This window comes from Cydia pomonella, chromosome 16 (genome assembly GCF_033807575.1).
Source record: "Cydia pomonella isolate Wapato2018A chromosome 16, ilCydPomo1, whole genome shotgun sequence".
Taxonomy (NCBI): Eukaryota; Metazoa; Arthropoda; class Insecta; order Lepidoptera; family Tortricidae; genus Cydia; species Cydia pomonella.
In genome coordinates this window covers 15,698,000-15,722,686 of record NC_084718.1, presented here as the reverse complement: position 1 = coordinate 15,722,686, position 24,687 = coordinate 15,698,000, and the positions used below count along the sequence as shown (strand labels likewise).

At 37.9% G+C, this 24,687-nt stretch overlaps 1 protein-coding gene across 1 annotated transcript; it reads right to left on the bottom strand.

Annotated features, from left to right (window-relative positions):
* Positions 1-62: 62 nt before the first annotated feature.
* LOC133526323 (cyclin-dependent kinase 5 activator 1-like) lies at positions 63-18,885 on the bottom strand. The gene is made up of 2 exons (XM_061862881.1): positions 18,128-18,885; positions 63-3,778 (listed from the first exon to the last, which is right to left on the bottom strand). The coding sequence occupies exons 1-2, from the start codon at positions 18,824-18,826 to the stop codon at positions 3,398-3,400; spliced, it is 1,080 nt and encodes a 359-aa protein (XP_061718865.1). The 5' UTR covers positions 18,827-18,885; the 3' UTR covers positions 63-3,397.
* Between the last annotated feature and the right edge of the window lie 5,802 nt (positions 18,886-24,687).

The window sequence follows — 24,687 nt, the reverse complement described above, 5'->3', positions numbered from 1 at the left end:
GGCTATAGCCCCGATTTTAATATAAGTAGTAGGTATGACTTGCCATAAATGAAATAAAAATCTGTATACGAAAGTCTTTTTTAATAATTGGGTATATTTACAATTGAGTAATTAACAAACGTGAATTACATGAGTAGGTAATATTAGAAGAGGTACCTGATCAGTAATACCTTCGATTATTATGACACCACACGTTCCAAATATCAAAGTTATGCTATAATATCAGAGGGGTGATTCTCAGGTTACAGCGTTTCAAACTCCAGAAATATCAATTCTCTTGTCTCAATTTAACAGCAGTACTTCTTATAGGTGTGAGGGAGATGCGCTGCAATTAAACAGATTTTAAAAAGAGAATGGAGCCACTTGGTCTAACTAGTCTTTTAATCTTCTACCTAGGTAGGGAAGTATGTACTGTCGCCATCAGATATATCGGAGCAGCGAAGGCACTCAAAAATATCTGAACACGCACTCCTAAAGCCACGTTTTCACTTTTTGCTCTGAACAGTTCTGAGCAAACAATCGTTCGTTCGTTCGTTCGGAAAATGGAAACAGTTGATCCAATAGTAAATAGGAAGAGCAAACATTTACTCTAAACAAAATGTTTGCTCATAGCACTAAGTGAAAACGCGGCTTACGCCTTGACAATAGAGGCGTGTTCAGATATTTGTGATCAGCTTGGCCGTTCCGATTAGATGGCGACTGTATTACTTAGCTTCTCTTCGTTTTTATGCCACTCATTGCCTAACGGTCGATTACTCGATATTTTTAAAATATTTGACTGTCGTTTTAAAATTCTACGCTAGTTAGGTAAGTAGTTACTTTATTACAGAGTGGCCAGCGTTTGAAACGTTTGTAAAGAAAGTTTGAGAACAAACCAGAGATCACTGGAATTCGACATCAAGCAGAACTTATTACTTATTCACTAATAATTGGAATGTACATAGCCTGATACTGTTTCCAAGAAAGTAAACGTCGGAATAAGAAAATAATTTTCTAGTAGGATCTTGTCCAAAAATAACTGCATTTATCCAGATAAAATAGAACACAGCTCTAACAAAACTGACTAGTTTCAACATTATGCTATTTCAAACAGAGTATTATAAGGTACTTTTGAATTTCAGGTAAATAGGAAGTTTTAGATATTCAGACGGCATCAAGATCATGTCTTATATAATAGTCCAACGAACATCCTTATATTCTTATGCTACCTTTACTAGGAACAACATCGTGCAGCAGTAACGAAATCTTATTATTTTACTATGTATTAGATGTTTCGCGAGGCCATAACATTTGTTTTAACGATTTATGATAAGTAGATAGAGTTCGTGTTAAAATGTTTTGAGTTAGTTATAAGCTTAATTAATATTTTTGACATGGCCTGTACTTATCAATTGAGTTTTTTTTTTCGCTTTATTACCTTCAAATAAGGCGAAAAGGTAAATATTTGACACACACAATTCTCATTATTACTATGCACGATGTTCTCCTCAGTAAAACTTTAAATAACCATTTTATCGGAATTTGTAATGTTGACCAAATAAATTATTGCCTTACAATATCTAACCACATCTAAGAATAAGTACAACAATCACCGGAGTAAATAAATAACAAAACGAAACATATCACAAACACAAATCTAAGTCAATGAACATCACAGACATCTACTTCCCCTATTCTTTAATGAGATTCCAGTTTCATTAAATACTGCCACTTCGTACCTTTACTAAAGTAAATTTATCTACGGCACTCGGTGACACTGTACATTAACTATCGCTCATTAATTCCATTAAGTATAGCATAACAGCTGGTCCGCGATTCGTACTGAAATGTCCAAATTCTCGCTTAAAATCCGCGCCAGCTTTCCTGAATCGATCTAAATATCCGCTTTGATTAATTCCTCTAAGCTATATTATGTCACAATCATTTCAAGAAACTAATTCTTAAGGAAAACAATAAACGCTGACTAGAAATACATAATTAACTTGAGTTTAATACCGCAATTACATTACTGCGGTCGCCGCATGCGACTGACGCATACGCATACGGTATACTGAAAATTTACCGCATGGGCGCATGTACGCGGCGACTGCCATATCTAGTGTAATTCCAGCTTTAAGTACGTCATCTTTCTAAATCAATCATTTTCTTGAGTATATATTTAGGCTATTGCGTTCGTTATGTACGACCAACGATTCGAAATTCATTAACTAGTTATCCAGGCCTGTGGTCGAGTCACACCGAGTGCCCTAGGTCTCCGCCCATCTTTCCACACCGAACAAACCAACCCCATTTAACCACACCAGACTACTTATTTATGACTTAACATATAAATTTATTCGATATTACTGTACAAAACGCTTAATCGTTCGCAATATTTGACCTATTTGTTAAATATACTTCAACCAATGGTTCGATCGCCCCGCTTTAAGCTGACGGCCGTATTTACGTACACTTCATAGAAGGATTCACCGGATTCCTTTATTTTACTGACGGTTCCCCGCTATTGCATCCTCCCGCCTGCTTCTACACTAACTAGTTATATGGCATGCGAGCATTTCACTACATTACGAAACTCTTAACTTACTAACTAACCGCGCTGTCTATTGGACTAAACGCCACTCCGCAGCGGCTCCAGAAAGTGTCTTTACCAGACCAATTAGCTACAATAACATTACAGACATTAATTATGTAAAATGCAGCAGTCAAAGTCGATACGGCACGTGTAAGTTATCTGGCCCTGTAAATAGGACGAACGAACAAACGCGAGTCGTGTTAATGGCGTATGTCGTTGGTTCCGGAACGTGGTCTGCAGTCGTAGCAGCTGAATTTCCACGATCGATATGACACGGAACTTTCGCTCTAATTATTAACTTTTAAAGGCTCTAATTATTAGCGGCTCGTTGCTTTACAAACTTTTTAGATCAATCACTCATCGCGGTTTCTTCCCCCGTTCGCGCTCACCAGTCCTATGGAATGTATACGATTTCAAATAAATTCTTGGTCAATCGTCACGGCGGGATTACATTCTTGAGCAAATAACAACGTCGATATCATGCTGCACTTCGAACAACATAAACTTGTTCATTTAACATCAGTTTAAATTCAAAAATGAGTATTTTCTACCAAAGCTTTCAGGATCCTTCACCTTTACCTACAAATAAATATCTTTCAATTTCACTACATTCTCCAAACAGTTCAGACGTAACTACAAGAACACTCCACTTAGAAGTTATTAATTGGCTCGTGTGGAGCTATCCTAAACCCGGAGACCTTTATCTAAAGCCGTCCGTGCTCGTTCGGTGTCAGACGATTGAACAAGAGCGGTCATGTAGAGCCGACATCAAACGCGACTGGGGCGGTCAGTCAGGGCTAACCTCAGCACCGCGACCTCGGTGTGTCAGGCGGCCGAGATGGCGTGCGGCGGAGCGGGGGCCGGGTGCGCGGGCGCGGGGGGCGGGCTCTCGACGGCCCCGCAAGCCTTCAGTTCTGTGAACACTTCAGTGAAGAAGCCTGGCTCGGAGTTGATGCGGAGCATGTTGAAAGAGAGCCGGTCGACGATGAGAAGGCAGCGGTCCCAGAACTTGTCCTTGGAGTCCTCAACGAGGAAAGGTTTCAGTGGGTAGGAGATCTCGTTGCCCATGTAGGAGTAGGAGAGGTAGAGGCAGGTGAGCACGACCGCCTGCAGCTCCTGCGGGCGCGCGATGCGCTCGCCGTCCACCAGCTCGCGGACCAGCATGTACACGAACACCACGTTCGCGGGGTTGATGAATGCCACGTCCTGGAAAACAATAATATCATATTTAATATATAGACGAAAGTACTAAAGCCAGACTCAAGCTCACTTTTCACTTTGCTTGGATCGGACTTGACCTCAAAAATGACTTTGAGATAAAACTGTCATACTTTCATAGTCAAATAGCTATAAAGAATAAGGATTTATTCTTTAGTTGTCGAAATAAACTAGGTATAACAACAAACTCAGTGTCAGTGGACTCAGTGGCGTAGCTAGCATGGGTGGCACCCGATGCGGAAATTGTAGGTGTCACCCCAAAATACAATTAAAACTTGTAAAATATATAAAAAAGTAATAAGTAGTAATTTATGTTTGATATTCCATAACTCAGAATTTACCCCATCGCTCTCATTTTAAATTCCATGAACTTTAGTCCTTACACCCTGTCGGGTGCTGCGTCTGCGTGCGTTCTATAACACGGGCAAGGACAGCATCTGCGCGATCATGCTCGATGTAACCCTTACATTTCGTAAGTGTCAAAAGGGCATCTACGTGATGGCGTCGGCTCTGCGCACGCCTCCCAAATGTGCGGGTCACCAATGTCCCAGGAAATATATAGGTACAAAAAAAACTATTTTTTTTTTCATTTTTTTTACTCAATGAAGAATGAAGTTTATAATAAATACTCGTAAATTTAGTAAAATATTAATATTCCACATTAACACTTGCAACCGCAGATCATCATAATTTATATTTTGTGTTACGTTATAAAATTTAAATAGTTGATATATTTCATTGTTCAAATGTCAATATTGTTTAATCTGGATTTAGTCATTGTGGCCCGTAAGTAATTTCTAATTAATTTTAATTAACTGAAACTCCTCTCACATGAAGCAACTGATTACGCATATTGTTATAAATAACTTTAGTGCGACCATTTGCGAGATTTAAAGAGATTCTGTAAAATTCCATTTCACAATGAATTTCAAAAAGTCCAGAGTCACCCAATTAGAAACAGCGACATAGTTTCTCAATTGCAGAAATAATCACATCTTTTAAAAAAAACCTCCACAATGGTCCTGAATAAAAAACCTTCGAGGCACATATTATTGTTACATTCCAGGTGCCCACGATGAACCCGAGAGATTTAAACCACGCATTTCTCAGACCAAAAAAAGGACATGTTAAAAGGGTTCAGATCAATATTGCCGTTTTTTTTAGTTTTTTTTTTTTTCAAAGTTCAAAGTGTTTCTAAAATTAGTGAGCATATGTCAAACTGATTACAGTGGTAAATAATTATGTGTAGCATTATACCCTACCTGATGGAGCACAAGAGCTTGAATAATTTCCTTACATACGAAATGAATATGCATAATAAATTTACATATTTATACAAATACCTACTTATTATTAATATTAAAAGTTATGTCCAATCAGAAGCATAAAAATTATACAGCAAAAATTTTGGAATAACTAGTGTAAAAACAATTATCAATTAAAAATGTCACTAGTTTATGCTAAAACTGATTTACCTTACGGGTAACATTCCACCATTAGAATAGACAGGCAATTTGTTATTAATCTTACTAGCTAAGCAGAATATGATCAGGAAGATACTGTCAAAATATCTCGGGTTCCTCGTGAGCATGTTGTATATTATTTCCTTAATGGCGGTTGTGCAATCTGCCACAGGTTTACGAATTTTTATACGTGGTACTACTGATGTTCACGGTCGGGTGTCACCCGTTTAGGGGCGTACCGCTTATAGTTTTGTTTCTATTTTCTTTTATTTTAGTTTTACATACATTTTGGCATTGATTTTATTTGTGTACACCTTTAGGCTTTTAAGAAGCATTTTCCTATTTAACACATCTATGGATTATGTTGGTCCGAAATGATTTTTTTTCGTTTTATTTTATTTTATTTTAAATATAGGTACTAACTACCTACGTTATGATATTAGGTATTTGCAAATAAGACAGTTGGGAAACTATGTATCTAATCACGAGCCTATTAAATAATAAGTTTACCTATACAGTTCATAGTGAGAGGCACTCTAACTTAGAAAATGTTTGAACTCGATAGGTACAGTACAGTCGCCATCGACATATCGGAACGGCCAAGGTGCTCATAAATATCTGAACACGCCTCTATTGTCAAGGCGTTAGAGTGCGTGTTCAGATATTTTTGAGTACCTCGGCCGCTCTGATATTTCTGTTGGTGAATGTACCTACTACCATGGCCTTTGGATTAGGAGATGAAATAAAAACACGAAACTACTAGCGTCACCTATCGAAGTGTAGAACCGCAGCGGCTTTTTTTTAATGCGTGAAAAAGGAGGATAGAGTTTAAATAGCGCGATCTCAAATGTTAATAAGTCCAGTAAAATAAAAACGACTGCATAACCTTCATTCGACATTTAGGTAAAATTCAATAACGAAACATCAGTTCACACTTTACATGAAACCGAACGAAACTTGCAAATGCTTCTTTCTTACGATCAAATGTGGGTGTAAATGACATCATACAACATGTATAATACAATTATAATAGAGCTGGGTTTCGCTTGTTTTATTTCAGGGCCTATCGATCGTAGCCAGGTCATTAGAATAAGTACAAGAATCCTTCTGTAGCGTTGCGTGATTCAGACATAATTTAATGCCGTATAATATCCTACTTTTGTAATACGCCCACTAGATGGCGTCACGGGTTTAAGAGTGACACTGAAATAAAATTGAACATGAAATAAAATAATAGAAGTTTCGTATGTAAAAGTTCTACTTACTCTTATTTATGAGTATTTTTAAAAACGATATAGATATGTCGGCGCCCGATCGTAAAGTCCGGCCGATCGTAAAGTCCCCCTGTGTAATGTTTTGACGGTAGTCACATTAAACCATTCAAAAGGTAGGATAGGTTCGTTAGGTTGCTTCAGATGCCTTAAGGGCAGACTGTCCAGAAATAGCAGTCGACTCGGGGAACGAGACAATTGTTTTCACAATATGCCTAGGAATTTCATGATCTGTTGGATATTACGATCGGCCGCCGACAGATATCTGTTAAATTACATTTTCACTACTCATGCTCGTAAAATTGACATTTAACACATTGAGTGCCGGGAGCCCGTTCGGCGGGCGCTCTGTTCGTAGTCGCTTTCCTCTACAAGGCGGGAAAACGCTAGAATCGGCTACTTGTGTAGCGCTACGAAAACGTTGATAGTGAATGTGTTAAGTCGCGTGTAAGCGACATAAAATTGCTTATTATGCTCTAGATCACAAAGTAAAATCATCTATTACGACCCTTATTTACTTAGCAATAAAGTTCAAAATCAGCCATAAAAACTGCTAGGCCTGCCGGCGCGCCCCCGACCGGCGCGCTCCCGAGTGGCGCGCCCCGCGCCCACGATCGGCCCGAGTACTATTTTGTTTAGTCTTGAACAAAAACGGTAAAATTACCTAAACTATTGGATTTTTTTTAAACAGCGTATATTCAGAGTGTATAAACTCATGCATAAATGTCCATTTTTATCCTGGACTGTATATATTGGTTAACGCTGCGCTTGGACTAAATAATTGCCTCGGATAAAAATGGATCGCTTTATGCATTTGCTTTATGTTGTCTTTACTAAAGAAGTTTTAATATATTTTTTTAATTAACATATATCTAAGGATGGGCTTTACGGGCACTAAGAATGGTGCTAGTTCAGTTGTATCACTCACGAATTCGAGCCAATCGTGCAGTCTAACGCCACAACGTCATAATTGCGTCTTTCGTCGCAAAATCAGACTCCAAAAGTAGATTGAAAATCTTTTATGAAGTAATGTTTAGCTATTTCACATAACTAAGCAAAGGCGTATTTTATGAACAGGTTGTGCACTAGACCTGTAGAAGTCTGCCTCCCCATAACCGTTAACTGAACCACTGACTGCCCCTGGCCATTAGGGTATCCCGTATTTGACTAATTCTTGAAACCACCACCACCAAACCAAAATATGTTTAAAATAATTATATTATGTTTTCTGTAATATACAAAAAAATGCGCAACTTTTGAATCCTATCTATTAGGGTCCCGAATTCAAAATTTCATGTTCCACGGGACACCCTACTGGCCATAGACCCTTAAGACCCCAGGGTACAGAATATGTAGGTAATATTACTCCCGTACAGAAATGACACTTCGTACAAAACCGAAGTTTGACATTCAGGGACAAATCATGCTGTCGCTTTCTAATGTATGGCAATATTCCTTTCGGCTATTTAGGGTTGTCAAAATTCAAATCACTATCTTATCTGTGGTTGTGCACGGAAAGAGACGTCAAGTTGAGCTAATCCTAATAATAGCTCGGAGCAATGCTGAGCCGAATGGAGCCGAGAATGCCCGAACGCGAATGCTCTAGTTAAGTGTCTCCCCAGGGTAAATACTGTAAATAGTGTAAATACGACCCTGATAGTTTGTTTCCTTGCTGCTTCAGATGCATCACTGCTACTTGGACTGAACAAATTGAATATGTATACGGCTCTAAGATGAATACTGTAATACAAATTCTTAATTAGTGGGATCTAACTACCAAAAAATGAAAATTACGATCCCTATCAATCCCTGCTTAATATTATAAATGAGAAGGTAGCTCTGTCTGTCTATCTGTCTGTTACCTCTTTACGCTTAAACCGCTAAACCGATGTAGATCAAATTTGGTATGCAGATAATTTGAGGCCAGAGGAAAGACGAAGGTTAGTATTTATCTTGGAAATCATCCATTCAGGGGGTGAAAAGTTGGTGGAATTTACTATGGAACTATGAAAGTATTAATTCTACGCAGGCGACGTTGCGGGCAAAAGTTAGTATATATAAAACTAAACAATCACTATAAAAATATTAATTACCTCATTTACAATTTTCGATTAAATTTTCTATCGAGTGATCATTATGTAATCATGTATAGTTAGACCAAGCTAAGTTGGCAGCGATTTTGATATCACATACTGTGCAAGTGTTACTTTAAACGTCATAATTTCATAGAAGTTTAATGTTTAAAATAACACTTATACTGCCAACTTAGCTTGGTCTAACTCTAACCATATAGCTGCTAACTTTGTAAATACCGTACCTACATCTGACACGTATTTTAAGAAATCTAAAGGTATCGAAATGATATCACACCACTTCATTTATTAAATAAGTAATTCTTATTGATTTTCCCCGAAATAGTTTGGGCGGAACAAGCACTCCGCTCGGGGCGGTTCGAGTTTATAGGTCGTAAAATGCATTTTAGTGTTCACTTATCGGCTTGCCATGAGCATTCAAGAAACGAAATAAAACTAATATTTGTTGAGTTGCTAGGCTACCTACAGATATCGGAGATACTTTAGCTTATTTCTTATTATTACAAGCTTTATATTAACTTGCAATGTACCTATGTATGTACGGGTCAAATCTCGCAAGTTAAATTTGACCCACATTCCGACTTCTAATGAAGCTCAAAATTTGCATACATATGTAAGTGAGTGACAATGCAATATCATGGTACTGTCGAGCTGTTCTGATGATGGAGACAGGAGGTGGCCATAGGAACTCTATGATAAAACAACGCAACCTAATTGTGTTTGGAGTTTTAAGAATTGTCTCGATGAGTATTAGTTGCCTGTGGAGAAAAGTACTAAAACTAAGTACTAGTAATAAAAGCTTGTACCAAGAATGAAAGTTTTGCCAAAAACTTATTTTACTGTTACGCCTGACTGAATGTTACGTAGTTTTCTACAAAAAGGTAGGTAACTTAGTTTTGTGACTACATTTATTTATTTTTTACTCGCTGAGCTTAACACAAGCCGGTAATACACACAGCTAAACCTTCTACGACGATAACGAATTCTCAGGAACCGTCTGCGTTAAGACTTACCTAGCTAGGTGTTCAAACCCCAACCCTAGGTCCCTGATTAAATTACCGTCCACTGCATATACGAGAAAACTATTTCAAATCAAACAGAATTCAAATAAATTGAGGAGCAGTGTGGTCCAAGCCGGGCAGCACAAATTTAATGAGCTCTAAATATTATTAAATACAAAAATAAACACGCAGATAGGTACTAAAAAATAAAATCAATTATCTAGAAATATAGAATGGCACATTGTTAGAACACGAGCAGTCAATGAAATATTACATAAACCGTAATAACAGTCTTTGATGTGAGTTCTTATTTTTTGACCTTGAAGGAAAATGGCTATTTCGATGAAATATTCGTGACTAATTTAACTTTATTCGTGGTGAAAATGAATTCCTTTCTTTGAAGCTAAAATTTATATATTCACAGCCGATATTCTTTGCAGGAATAAAGAAAACCTACTTACCCACTCGTAAAAGATGTCGCGTTGTACCTACTGTAGTTTAATTTATTTTTGTGGAACACAAAACTTGCTCTTTAGATAAATATGTAATGTCAATTGCAAGAAATATAGGTGGGCGTGTGCTGTTATATATTTTACAGTACATATGATGCTACTTTATAGCACTAGTGCGAAAATTTGCATATTACGTTACTGTGTCGAACATTTAAAGGGCCATATGTACTGTAGAACGTTGTACGATACATGTGCGAATAGGTAATTCGCACTTGTATCGTAATGTACTCTTAATATATGGTATGTATGTATTTATATTTATACGTTTTTATAGTAGGCATTATTTTATACAGGTACATATATATTTTAGTATATGTTGTATTTGTGGATATGTAATTGTTTATATTATATATTTATCTAGGTATGCGGATGCACTTAATGCATAGTATTTAGTTATGTTTCTTAAGGTTCTTTTAAATCTAGCCATCATGTACAAATCTTTGTTTGAATACCTACCACCTTCTAATTTATCTCTCCGAGTTGCTTAAAGGTTAGCTGGAAGAGATGCCTTAAAGGGATAGGTTCGCCTTTGTACACATTTATTTTATTAGCTATTTGTTATGTACTTACTTGTTTTGTGCAATAAAGTATTTTCTACTACTACTAAATATAAGTAGCTGTGATAAACAGATATTTTACTCTTTTATTTGTCTCAACATAACAATATTTTGTACGTAACAATATAACAAAATCGGGACACGCTTTATATTCTATTGTTAGATTCATAGCTCCCATTTCTTTTGTGTCCAACACCAAAGTACTTTTCTGTTCTTATTTGAAAAGAATTTTCCTCTTACTTTGAAGCGAAAATAATGAAAAGAAAGCATTATTTCAAAGGTACCATGACTACAATAAATCGCGCGGTTTTTTTAATGCGATAAACGCATAAACGCAGCATTCCGCAGCAGTTGGTCTGTGCGCAGCAGCAACGAAACGCAACTGTCACTGTCGCACTGATATGGAAGAGTGAGATAGCTACCGTTGGCGCTTGTTGCGTATGCAGCTGTAATGTTCAGCCAAGGTATGGTTGGACCGGACCGATACAGTGCTATGTTTACGATGCTATAAATAATCTTATATAAATAATCTTTACTTAATTTAGTCGTTATCTTTTATCTATTTTTCAATTTATTCACTGTATATTATTTTGTCTTTTTCCTTCTTGTCTGTTGCCTTTCGTGATTTTTCTCACTTGATGGTCTCATCGGAAGATCAGCGTTGGAAGCCACCAGCAACATGCTGAGATGAGGCCATTTCGTGGCACTTTATACTTTCTTTGTTTTTGTTATATTATGTAATACAATGTGCCTTGTTTGTGTTTACGAATAAAAATACGCTACGTAGCGTAACGATTGACATGTTGGCTATGCGGGCAGGGTGGCAAATATGTTTACTATATATTGATGTTTCCTGTACTTACAATCAACGTAAATACGAGGTAGATTGTTAACCAATGGATGAAAGGCACTCATTTCTGTCAAGGTAGTCCGAGACTGAAATGATGCCATTCACCCGAGTTGAACACTCTACGTTTCATTTCGAATATGAGGAAAGCAAAATACATGTGCATTAAAAAAACATGGCAATATAAACTTAGTACTTCTTGAGGGTACTTTCAATTAGCAATTTATATAGCTAAAAGTTTCGTTATTTATGAAATGAGGAGTTAAATATCAGAATGGAAATCGTCCAACAAATTCATTTAAAACTAAATTTTACTTGGAATGTAAAATGCTACAGCAAATGTAATGTATCACTTTCTGCACACTTCATAGAACAACAATGACCCACTTACTTTTTCACATTATTCCTTTGTAATAAAGAGAGTAAACGTAAACAAATCTATTTTTTATTAAAACAAGTGTTTATTTACAATGACAAGTGCAGGGTGCTTAGCTAACGTGCCAATCATTAACGCTTCTGGCATTTTGAGCTACCTCCAAAGGCATGAATTATACGAAATAAAAGCTATAGTAGGTAGGGTTACTTTATGTTATAGTTCGTTTCCTCCACGATGACGCGCGGATATGTCAAATCGAACCCTTAATAACATGACTTTACGAGTAAAGGCACGCGTCTTCGTGAATGGCACGATCTATAGTGACATGTTTTAAAAATGTAGACGTCTCTAGAGACAATCGTAGACATTGCTACGAGCTACGACTGCGACTGTAGCGATACGTAGAGTTCTACGCAGAAGATAACTGTTTTCTGCCCATAATTCGGTACACAGCGGGAAATTGACATTGTGTAAATTTGATATTTTTAAATTATTTTATATTTTTCTGTTATTTAAAATATTTGCACGCCTGCATGCAGACTGAATGCACGGATTTTCTTTTATCTTGTAAGACCTTTATATTACTGTGTTCTATGCAAATAAATTCTTTGAATCTTCGAAGAAGTTGGTATTGCGATACAACGAGGAAATGCCGCCAGCATCCTTGGTACAATGCCTCAAGGGCCTATTTTAGATATAAGCTAGTTATAGTAATCATCTGTATATATCCATTATGTATATTGTTATTGTAAATAAATACTAGTTCAAATTTCTTCAATTTTATCTCACGAGTTATCAAATTCTTCCCGCCGTGTACGGAATTGTACCGTACCAATTTATCTTACCCCACTTTCTCGAGAAATATGGCGTCTATTACTGCATGAGATTTAAATAATTCACCGCACGCCCTCGTGTAATGCTGTCATTTCTCATAGGTACTTGGCCATTTTTGCCGCCAGGAGGCCAACTTCCGAACTTTTCGAACTCATATTTTGATGTCAAAATGGTAACATTATGTTATTCGTGGGCCTCGCTCACGCCAATACATGTACGATCATGGACAGACAAGTACGTAGATAAATGACATCATTAAAATATACGTTCGGGTTGGGCTCACGGGCAGTTCATTCAATATGGACGCGGCGCGGTGCGGTGCGTGCGGCCGATCGATACAGTTGCTGTAAGACGCTGCTTGTTTTGAATTGAGGCGTTTGTTTGTTGACTTACATGAACAAGCAGAGACCGTCTAGCTTACTTTGTACAAAGAGCATATAATCACTACGTGACTTTGTACTTTAATAGACTGAAGTCCGGTATGTCATTATAAACGTCATATTTTCATTGAAATTTGACATTCATTATGACATTACCACACTTTTTAAATGCAAATGCCATTAAGAGTTAACTTTGTTCGACTCTAAACGATGTTTTTTTTCTACGTGTTAAGTTCGTAAAACGCTTGCGTCCCGTAAGTCGGTTAAACATAAGGCCTGTCACCCGAGTCATAATCATAGCACACGACATAGTACAACACACACATAACTCACACATATAAGTATACAACATCAATACATAGGCTGCTAAAATCTCATCATTCCCGTAGTCAGGTAAAAAAGAGAAACAAATTTTATTGAGATCTAATGTTGGGTGTAGACCTGTAAAAGAGCATGGAGACATGTAATTTTGGAGTTCGTGGTACATACGAGTATAGGAATTCTGTACTTTCTTAAGTCACTCGTATATGTATTTTGTGCTAAGATAGGGTTAGGGCTAAAGTTGCACAAGAAAGTTGTAACTAGGTATATTATATTTTTAGGCCATTGAATTGAACATTTTGCGACAAAACAGAAAGATTCAGTGAAAGAGAATTTTTATAAAGATAAGATAAGGAGGGACGTTTTGCATAAGTAACAAATGGGCATTTTGCCAGTGGGGTATTATGCTCTTTAAGTTTCCATTTTTGCATAAATACGATAATTATAATCAGGCTTCGGAGTATTTTTAGCATGTTAAGACTAAAGTGAGCTATGGAGTCGTTATAAACATTAAAATGAAAGTCATACACATACACGTCCTCATTAATTAATTTCGTCCGGATCGTTTTAAAATATTTACTTTTATGTCTACTTTTATGTAATACTGTTTACATATATGTAATTAAATTGTACATTATAAAAATATTATCAATATTGCCTATATTGCAGTCTCATCGTTCCAATATTTTATTTAAGTACCTAGAGTACATACTATATTGTAGCGATATAGAACTATACCTACATAGTCAGTCAAACTCTATCCTATAGCTACGTGTTCTATTGATATTGATTATTCTATTGATTTATTGTAGTATATTATTTTATTTGTTATTCGTCAATGAAGAGTAGTGTATTTTTTTAATTATTGTTTATTTTATGAATTAAATTAATGAGGATGAGTATGAGTATGACTTAAGTTACAGACTTAATTTTAAAGTAAATAACGACTCCATAGCTCACTATAGTCTTACCGTGCTAATAATACTCGAAGCCTGATTATAATAAAGACTAATGACGCTTTTCATAAGCGCCTGTCAAGTCTACTAAGCCCTTGTTAGTAGTTTGTCCTTATATGACATTTTGACATTTGCTTTTGTTAGAAAGGGACAAAATTTAACAGAGTTTTGCTATATTTTATGAATAAGGGGCAAGTCATTAAACTCATTAAGTATCTGCTTAGGTATCTAGTTGTTAGGTACTAGTTTTCATTCGAAATTGAAAATAAGAAAAAAACATTTAAAAAAGTGCTGTATCCTACAAGAAACAAAGGAAAATAGTTGGCTTATTGGATGAGTACAAAATGCTACCAGGGTTGCCAACACATTTTCTTGGACACTGTTTTGCTAGATCCCTACTTACATTATAGTCAGTGCTTGACTAGTATACAGTAGTGCCAAGTTAAAAACTTTTTTAGAAACTAAGTTGATACCTAGAAAATCTCGAATGCCTAAGTTTTAAATGAATCTACCTACATCTAGTGAAAGCCGGTTTAAAGTAACCCTACCTACTATGGCTTTGGCTTTTATTTCGTATAACTCATGCCTTTGCCGCAAAATGCCAAACTTGGGTAATTAATACCAATTGATTTGCGTCCTATTTATCGACATAGACTCAAGATTACAGTAGTCATCAGTTTTTAAACACTGGAAACATTTTACCATAAACGAGCCATAGAGCTGCTTAAGTTTGATGTTTCATTGATTTTTTATTATTTTAAATTTAATGGCGCAATACATCCCATGACTGGAGCAAAAAAAAACAAAGTTTTTATTTGATAATAATATTAAAACCAATTGCAGAAACATAAAGAACGAATAGGACATTCAAATTTTAACGCATAAATTGGTAGAAATTTTACAGGTGCCGAAAAAATATCAAAATACTCAAATTTTCTCTTAAATGTCCCGTGACTGGTGCCGTTAACATACCTACTTGAATAATATCTGGTCTAAACATCTGCAGCCGGGGCAGGTGTAGGCTGAATTCATTACCCCAATTTACGCGAACTCGAAGTGACAGTTTGGGTTTACGGCCGCCGTTTATTACTACTTTATCATTTAGCACATCACTAGCACTTAGGGTTGCCAGATAGATTTTTGTAAAAGGGTGAAGTTAGCCATCAATGAATCATCAAAAATATGGAATGTCATATCTGTAATAAGTCAGTATTTTTTAACATACAATCAATAAATCCTCAAACATGTGTAATGTTAAAATCATCAAGAAGCATTCAGTCAGTAAGAATCATTTTTTTACTAAGCCACTGTTTTGCAATTTCGTATGTTTAATTTAAATCGATCGATGGTTCACTGTGTACTACAACGTAGGTATTTAATGTGTGAATTTTGGGTTGATTTGTTTACAAACATAAATAAAGTATATCTTTAAAGACATATAGTTAAATGAAACTGTATTATAGAAAATAACACATTCAGCAGCGGCATTCGAGCTTCAAATATCTGGTTTCAATCCAAGCAAGATCCGATCGACTTACGGAGTTTTGATGTCGCTCCTAATGACCAACCATAATATCCGACATGTCACGAAAAATACAAACATCTGGTATCACTACGGCGAAGGACACGATTTAATAGCCAAAACATGTACGATGTTCAAATTAAGGTAAGAAGTTCGAATAACGAAGTCTATTTATAGGTAGCGAAATTGGACTTTAGAAATGTAGGTCACCTACTAAACCTTATTTCCGCCGACTGACGTATGTATAGCAAAATAATCGAATACTCTGACAAATACCATCTACTAAAAAACAAATAATGTGTTTTTCTAGTGCTACTAAGTCTAAAAATCTTGCTATATTTCAACTGCTGACAACTATTCATTAATGCATAGACAAACGAATACATGTATCCTCGATCTTCACTGATATGCCTAAAGCTTTCTACTGCGTTAACCATGCCAAATTGCTTAACAAACTCGACCATTATTACGGTATTCGGGCAGTTTCTCGAGTGGGTAAAAAGTTATCCCTCAAATAGGTTCCAATGTACTGAGATTAGTTACTACTGTTCCAAAAGCAATACCGTTGAAACCAGAAGATCTTCATACAGACCTAATCCAAGAGGCGTGCCTCAAGGCAGTATTCTTGGCCCTCGCTTGTTCCTGTTTTACATAAACGATCTCCCACAGCACACAAACAATCAAGTAGTACTTTTTGTAGATGACAGTAGTGCTTTAATAAGATGTTCAAGCACAACAAAAGAATATGAACTTGAAATGAATAAGACTCTTAATGATATCACTACTTACTATTAAAGAAACCCCTGTAAGCCTGTTTTTCAAAAAATATAATAGTTGAATATCGTATTTATTGACAATAACAATATACATAATGGATATATACAGATGATTATTATAACTAGCTTATATCTAAAATAGGAACTTGAAGCATTGTACCAAGGATGCTGGCGGCATTTCCTCGTTGTATCGCAATACTGATACGTTGTGCGAGGAAGCCGCTAGCTCTTCGGTCACCAGTTACGTCAACAATAATAATAGTTTACCACTACCTTGTTTATATAATAAAGAAGTTGCTGTTCGGCTCTAACGCGCAATCCACACGGGCGGATATAATCGTAAATTTTCCTAAAATATGTATTGCTCTCCTACTTCAAACTCATTTTTTATAATCATCAGGACGTGCCATAACAACATTTCATAGTCTTCGTTTTTGACTTTAGTTAATTTGTTTTGTTGAAAATTTTCGTATATAGCCTACACCGTCATTTCATTTATTATACTATATTCTGGCAACAGACAGATGAGCTTCGTTGGTTTTGATCTTAACGAAGCTAGGTCTCAAATCTGCATTAGTTTCATTTCATTTCAGTACTGTAGCCACGTATGTCTTAATAGGAATGAGGAAAATGGAATATAAAATTGAGTTTTAGTACCAAGAGTCTAGTAGTAAGTGCCCCAACTTAAGTACCCACGTCACCTTACTAGTTGTATAGGAAAGCGGATATTTATGTTAAAGCATAGACTGTACCAGTAAGAATAGCAAACTTGATAAGATAGACGACTTAATTTCTCTCGAAGGTAAACACAATAGCAGTAAAAAGTGCAACGAGGACAAGGCTATTTACTCTAATGCGACGAATGCAATTTCAACTGACCAATGCAACTCACTGGCGGCAGCGAGAATGGGAGGATATGTCTGCGACTATTGTGGTCCTGTTCCGATACAAACAATTGTTAAGGCGTTGAAAAGAAGCGCGAGTATTTTCATCACTGTTATAGGTACTTATGACCCAGATATCTACGACGTTGATATTTTGTCATCTAAGGCACATGAGATTTAAATGAGGACGTATTTTTAAAGGCCACTCGAAAGCTATAGTCTTGAACCTACAAGATTTATACCATAAATGTATAATGAGCTGAAAGTTTACCTACATATTCACGAATTATATAAAGGTTACTTTAAGACGACCTTTAAGTTCTACCTACCTATTTAAGGAAACAAAAGGATTTTCCACCCACACTTTGCGACCCGACGAAATTTGTACGGTAATTGGGAAACGTTCTATTTCCACCCTAATGTCGCGTTATATAACAAAAGCTTTCAAGTGTTTTAAAGGGATACGGAATTTAGGGGAATACAGGAATGACGCAAGGGATGCTAGGTGAATGAACGGCAGTGCGGCTGCGCGAGGGTTGTTTACCTGCCATCCCTGCAACAGCAGCGATCTGTCCACCGTCCGGAGCCACATCACCGCATCACCCGCTTGGAAGTCCCGTAGCCGGTGACAGCGTGTGTGCAGGAACATCCCCAGGCACTTGAGCAGCTCGGAGGTAGAAGCCTGGATGACGGTCTTGCGCGGGGCCACCGCCGGCCCCACTGCCGTCGTCGGCAGCTTCTCCGAGTAGCAGACATTGTTGTTTAGAGCGTTAGTCCGCGCGACCTCGGCTGGTGGCGGCAGCGGCGCCGCGACGGGCGCGGGCCGCGCGTATATCGTCCCCTGAACGCTCACATTCTTGTTCCTGTCCAAGGGTGCATTGTCTGTTAAAGGCGCTCGGAACGTCGTCACGCTCTTCGTCTTGCATTCTAACTTCTTCTTATTGTTATTGGCCGTTGAAAACCTCTTCCAGGATAAGGCGTTTATGAACAACGAGTGCTTTTTCAAGTTTTTCTCTAGCGCCGTTTTCTCGGAGATGATTTTGGCGGCGTCGTCGAGGGTGGCGCGGCGCTCGTCGCGGGGAGCTTCCCTGTTCTCTCTGTTTTTGGCGTTGTTGAGTCTTTCGTAGGAGTAGGCGAGCGCGGCGCGGTCAGGCGGCGGCGCGCCGGCGGGCGGGCGCCGCTCGCGCGGGCTGAAGCTGAGCACGGTGCCCATGAGGCGGGCGCGCGTGCTAGGACCCCGCATGCATGACGTGCGCGGCCGGCGGCGGCGGCGGCCCGTGTGGGCTCGATAGGGCCACGCCTGCGCGCCACGTGCCGCCCTATCGACCGCGAGCGCGCGCACCCAGCTGACCGCCGACCGCCGACCGCCGCCCTCGACGTCGCCAGCGCCCGGTAAACAAACCCGAGGAACCTTATTCCCCAATGCACATTTTGTTCCTATACGATATTGGCAACGTATTGCATCCGGGCACTTGCTCGCTCTTAGCTCGCATCCATATATGAGCGAGTGCGACACACTGGTGCACAGTTCATTTGTATTGAATGTTTGTTTCTTAGTCCCCGTCACTATCACTGAATAAGATAAGTAACTTCAGATTTAATTTCAATGAAGTCCACCTTCTTATTCCAATTCACGATCGATAACACAATGGCGTATTAAACGAATGATTGACACATTGCAAGAATTTGTTTTGGAAACCTTTCATTATAATATACCTATCCCTAATTAAATTGTTTGTGGTTTGATTAGATTGCCGTTTTCCTATCATTTTGTGAATACATATGACTAATTTGCCATTAATTATTTTGTTAAGTAAGTCATCTTTTCAGAAATTATATAATAATGCGGCATTTAAACATTCAAGCCCGATTTGAGTCGGCCTCTGGAATAACTGACTTCAATTAGAGTCAGCATTTTTTCCCTCTAGAGAATTTTCAGTGGAAAATGTAGATTGATTTAAAACTGACCCGAATAAAACAGATCAGAGGAGTCGGTTTCAATAATAATGGGAACGTGTTTTCATGTTTACTAAGAAATGTGCAAACATATCGGCTTGAAGATCGAACCATCAAAATTGATATGCCGATTTTGAAAGATTTTTTGGTTGATTTCGTATTTAGCTGGATTTAAATGCGCACAAATATTATTCTTAATATTGTTTTTTTTTTATGTAGTCTCATATTGAATCTAAAAATCCGTCAACTCGAGGTCTGCCAGAGAGCACTGGGCGTACGTAGAACTGGCAACAACAGACAGACACCGAAACGTAAGTAGATATTCCAAAACTACCATCGTGTATGAAAGCTAAAGAGGGACTGGACAAAGCACGTCTGCTGAATGTATCCGGAAAGCTGGATCATACTATCCACAGACTAGATCCCACGGCGGGATATCCATCGATGGAGGATCGAGCCAAAGGAACTTCAAGACAGAGATGGCGGGACATGTGTAGGTAGATTAGTCATATCATATACGTATTGCACCATATGGCGGGAAAGAGCAGGGGTCCTTGCCGAAGTGGGATATTTATCCAGCAAAAAAAAATTGCCTCGCTTTTTCCTCTAGAGAATTTTCCGTGGCAATGACAAATGTAGGTTGATATAGGACGAACTGACCTGGATCCAATTTTCATTGTAAAGTGCTTTCCCCGTCATAAACGCTGCAACGGACGAAGCTTAATAGCTTTCTCGTGACTTTTAATGCTCTAATCTGTGAGAAGGCTGCTGATAAGATGGAAGTAAAAATGCAAGAGGACGGAGTTTGGGTTGGGTAGGTACTTTAAAAGGAGAGGGAGTTAACGCAAAACTGTAGGTTTTACATTGAATTTCAACCGGCTTTCACAAATTGCAAATCACTCGAAAACTACTCAGGTATTTGAAAAAAATAAAGAAATAGTTCTTTGTTTTACAAGGGGGCAAAGTTGTGGTTTAACCGCTCGTGCTAATATTGATACCCGAGCAAGCGAAAAGGAAGTGGAATCTTCAGCATTGCGAGGGTTTCAAGGCACGAGGGTTAAACAAACTTTACCCCCGAGTGAAACGTGAGCATCAGAATGACTGACCAAAATGGCAGATCCATGTTAGAGTACCATCAGCATTCACTACCAATTTGCTGCTATTTAACTACCTATTTTGACATATTTGCTACCTGAGTTTTCAAAAGAAATATATTTAATAAAGTGGGCAGCCATTCTGACGTCAGGATGACTGCCCACGTTTATTATGTCGGGGTATTAATTAGCAACTTTATTTGCAACTTTCTATGTACTATGATTGACTAGGTACCTATTTGCTACCTACACATATTTTTTCCAGATTTCATAGGCAAAAAATAAAGATTGTGGAAGCATTTTTTTTTATTTATGTTTCAAATGTCAGACGAATGTTAGAGTACCTACATGTATACAACCGCAAATTGAAACAAGGCGTCGGTTTCTACAAGTGCTATATTTTTTTCGAGCGGCAATATATTGCGTATATAATCATCACTTGTGACAGTTGTATCATCGCGTCAGTATGTGCGCGTTTTAAAAATAAACAAATATGAAATATCATATCAATATCAAATATCAAACATTTATTCAGCAAAGCCACAGGGGCACTTTTACATGTCAAATTTTTACAAACAATAAAAATTACATAATACAAACTACAAATATGAATTCGATGAAATAATATATACTTTATTGGAGATGTTAATTACACAAAACTATGATAAAAAAACCAACACATACTACTTTTTTAGAGATATAATAAAAAAAACCGGGCAAGTGCGAGTCGGACTCGCGCACGAAGGGTTCCGTACCATTATTTATAAAAACGGCAAAAAAAAATGTTTGTTGTATGGGATATTTATTTTATTCTGTTTTTAGTATTTGTTGTTATAGCGGCAACAGAAATACATCATCTGTGAAAATTTCAACTGTCTAGCTATCACGGTTCATGAACCTACAGCCTGGTGACAGACGGACGGACGGACGGACGCACGGACAGAGAAGTCTCAGTAATAGGGTCCCGTTTGACCCGTTAGATACGGAACCCTAAAAACATTAATTTATCCTTAGAGATGTAAAGTGTCTCCAATACTTGAATTCTTATATAAATAACTATAGGACAAGAAATTAAATCAGACAAACAGACAAGAACCGAATGAAGTGTCTCACGTTAATGCCACTCAAAAGTAAAGTTACATACTTTAACATAACCTGTGCCCCGTGTAAGCTTAAACAGACCGGTCTCCACAAACAGCACCCGTTCACGAGTATGACGTATGTATCTCAGCCATCGCCTCCCTCAACCTTCATTCGGGAAAGTGGCAACCCGATCAACGACGCCACCCTAAGCAAAGACTTTTAAACGAGCATGACATGTTCAAACTGTATATAAAAAATAATGTGAGATACAACATTTGTGCTTATATGTTACATTAAAGATGGCATAGCGCCACATAAACGCGACACCATAATATTTGTAAGGAGTATGCTTACCTATAAAAATAACTAAATTACATTATACCGAGATAAACCTCCCCTATGAGAATCTGACGCGCTCGAGTATTTAAAAAAAACTTTTTTTTTTGCATTTTCAAAAATTCATCGTAACTTATCGTCACGCCGAAATCGTCAGTTTTTTTAAAGGGAGCTTCCTTGGGGCCTACTTAACACCCCTTCCGAAAATCTGACGCGCTCGAGTAATTTTTTTTTTTTGCATTTTTGACTACTTTATATTCCTACCCCCACCACGCAAACCGGCAGATTAGTATACCGTTGTTATCAGAGGCACTTGGGGCATACGTAGTATGAATATCTGACGCGCTCGAGAATGCCCAAGTAACTGTTTTTTTTAACATTTTTGAAAAACCGTACATGCCAAACCCACCGCTGAAATGGTTTTTACCATACGAGCTTTTCTTTTCGAAATTATTTTATCTTTCGATTTTGATAGGTCTCGACGGCGCCGTTGAATTACGCCATTTAGCTATATCGCCTCCCTAACTATTACAATTGCGTGCTGAATTACCTAAATTTTTAGTAAAACATATGAATATTTTCTATTTATTAGGATCTATACTAGCTATTCTTATAATATTTAGTCGTATCAAAATTACATGCTGTATAATTGAAACGAGTAAGTACGTATGTAGTATACCATCATTATTCCTAATAGATTACACCCCGTGTTTTCAACAGTCAATGGAACAAACCACCCAGACTGCGAATGATCCGCACGAGCGCCCGTGGCCAAGGTCGTCTTAATGCGCTTAGCGGAAGCCATGCAACATTGGCGCGCAGTTAACCACCATAGTCACCAATAGGCTTAGGCCCCTGATGTTTATCGATCAAGTAATTAATCAGGGGTCGTATTATCTTGGGCGAGTGCAGTCAGTTGGACGCCAGTGATTGTTGTATTGATTAGAGCATGCATCCAAAGGGTGGTGGGATGTCTATCCGATCATAAAGTCGTAAATCCTGCGATTTGTAGGGCTGCTATTATAAATGCTAAGAGCGTGTCGCCTTATTATAATTAGTACCTATACTGGGCGATTTGTGTAAGTGTCGAAAATTGAAAACATGGTTTTTAAGTGTCCACTGAGTAGTCTTAGCCTTTTAGAAAATAATTATTTACCTACTTATATATAGCAATTATGCATTGCTACAGGACACGTCTAAATCAACGTCGATTTCCTGCATAGATTGCCTGAAGCAATCAGTCGGCAGCAATGCTGCCCAGCGATGCTGATGCAGTCACAATCACAATGTAACTTGAAGTAGGTACTTGATAGCAAATCAAGTAATTCGTCATGCATAGAGACAAAACGACATTAATAAAAAAACCGCTTTCAAAAGTTTCCTTCACAGTGATTCTCCATTCTGTTCCTAAACTTCTTGGCCCGAGGCGATGCCTTGAACTAGCGTTGGGAATAGCATCCAACTGTCATACGCCATTTTGTAAAAGCAGATCGCCCCCTTGCTTAGTATGCTACACATTACACTAAGCCCCCAGACGCACTAGACAAAGGGTTGCTATCAAGGAGAGGTTCTGTAATCAATGTGTAGCCTGTTTTGACACGTGCCAAAGTCATACCTACGTCTACTACGAGTATATGTACGTTGGCGATTATTAAGCAGTTTTTCTACTCGCCGACTGTAACCGTTGAATTCAGATTTCGTATACCAAACTATAATTGCGTACTTTTCATGTATGGGCTCCCAACTCAACTATAATATTCTTTTGGATACGCCGATAAGCTGTAGTCAACGATAAAAAAATGAGCAATCACGTGCCACTGCGCTCCTATAGGAAAGACTAAACGGGCGCGGGGCGGAAGTCGCGCGTTTATGTATTTTGTAATACATATTTGTCTACTGAGATACTTACCAATTTTTATTAGTCGTTTAGGGTTTATAGTATAAAAAGGATTATTTTGGATGCCATAGAGAAAGTATTGTATACAATAGTGACTTAATTAAGCTTTTCAATCTCGTACCTTACTTAGGCAACTCAGCAAGCTTCGTTGCCTAAACACAGTACTCCACTAAAACGCTCTCTATTATATCATGATTATATATAATACTATTTTATTCTCCTTATCCATTAATTCATGGCAAAACTAAGTCGGCCAAGAAGTTTAGTCAGATTAGACCGGGATAACTAACCCATATTTATTAGTAAATGCCCTTAATCCGGAATCACAAGAACATGCTTAGGCGTAGAGGCTATTGATCGCTGATGACGCATTTAGACCACTTTATTAACGAAAGTTCGCGCACATAAGTACAACTGGCGTAACACTTGCCTTCGTCTTCGAATTCGGCAGAAACCTCATTTATTTCAATAGAACGAACGATAGCAAATACCTGGTTATGTTTTTGACGCGTACAGTCAGCATCAAAAGTAGCTGATTAGGCTACGCGCCAAAAGTATTCACCATCCTCTAACACTTGAACATAAATAGATTATGGGGTCCCAGAGCGCACAAGATTTTTGCAGAAATCGCGAAGCGCCTGGTTGACATAACTGGTGATCGAAGAGCTGGCGGCTTCCTCGCAGAACGTATCAACATTGCAGTACAACCAGCGATTGAGTACAACGGGCCTATTTTAG

What these genes read in the sequence shown, in the direction of transcription:
- LOC133526323 (XM_061862881.1), bottom strand. Translation starts at nt 18,826, where the DNA reads ATGCGGGGTCCTAGCACGCGCGCCCGCCTCATGGGCACCGTGCTCAGC. An exon ending in TGCTGTTGCAGGGATGGCAG is followed by an intron (nt 3,779 to 18,127) that starts GTAAACAACCCT and finishes ATTGTTTTCCAG; the next exon opens with GACGTGGCATTCATCAACCC.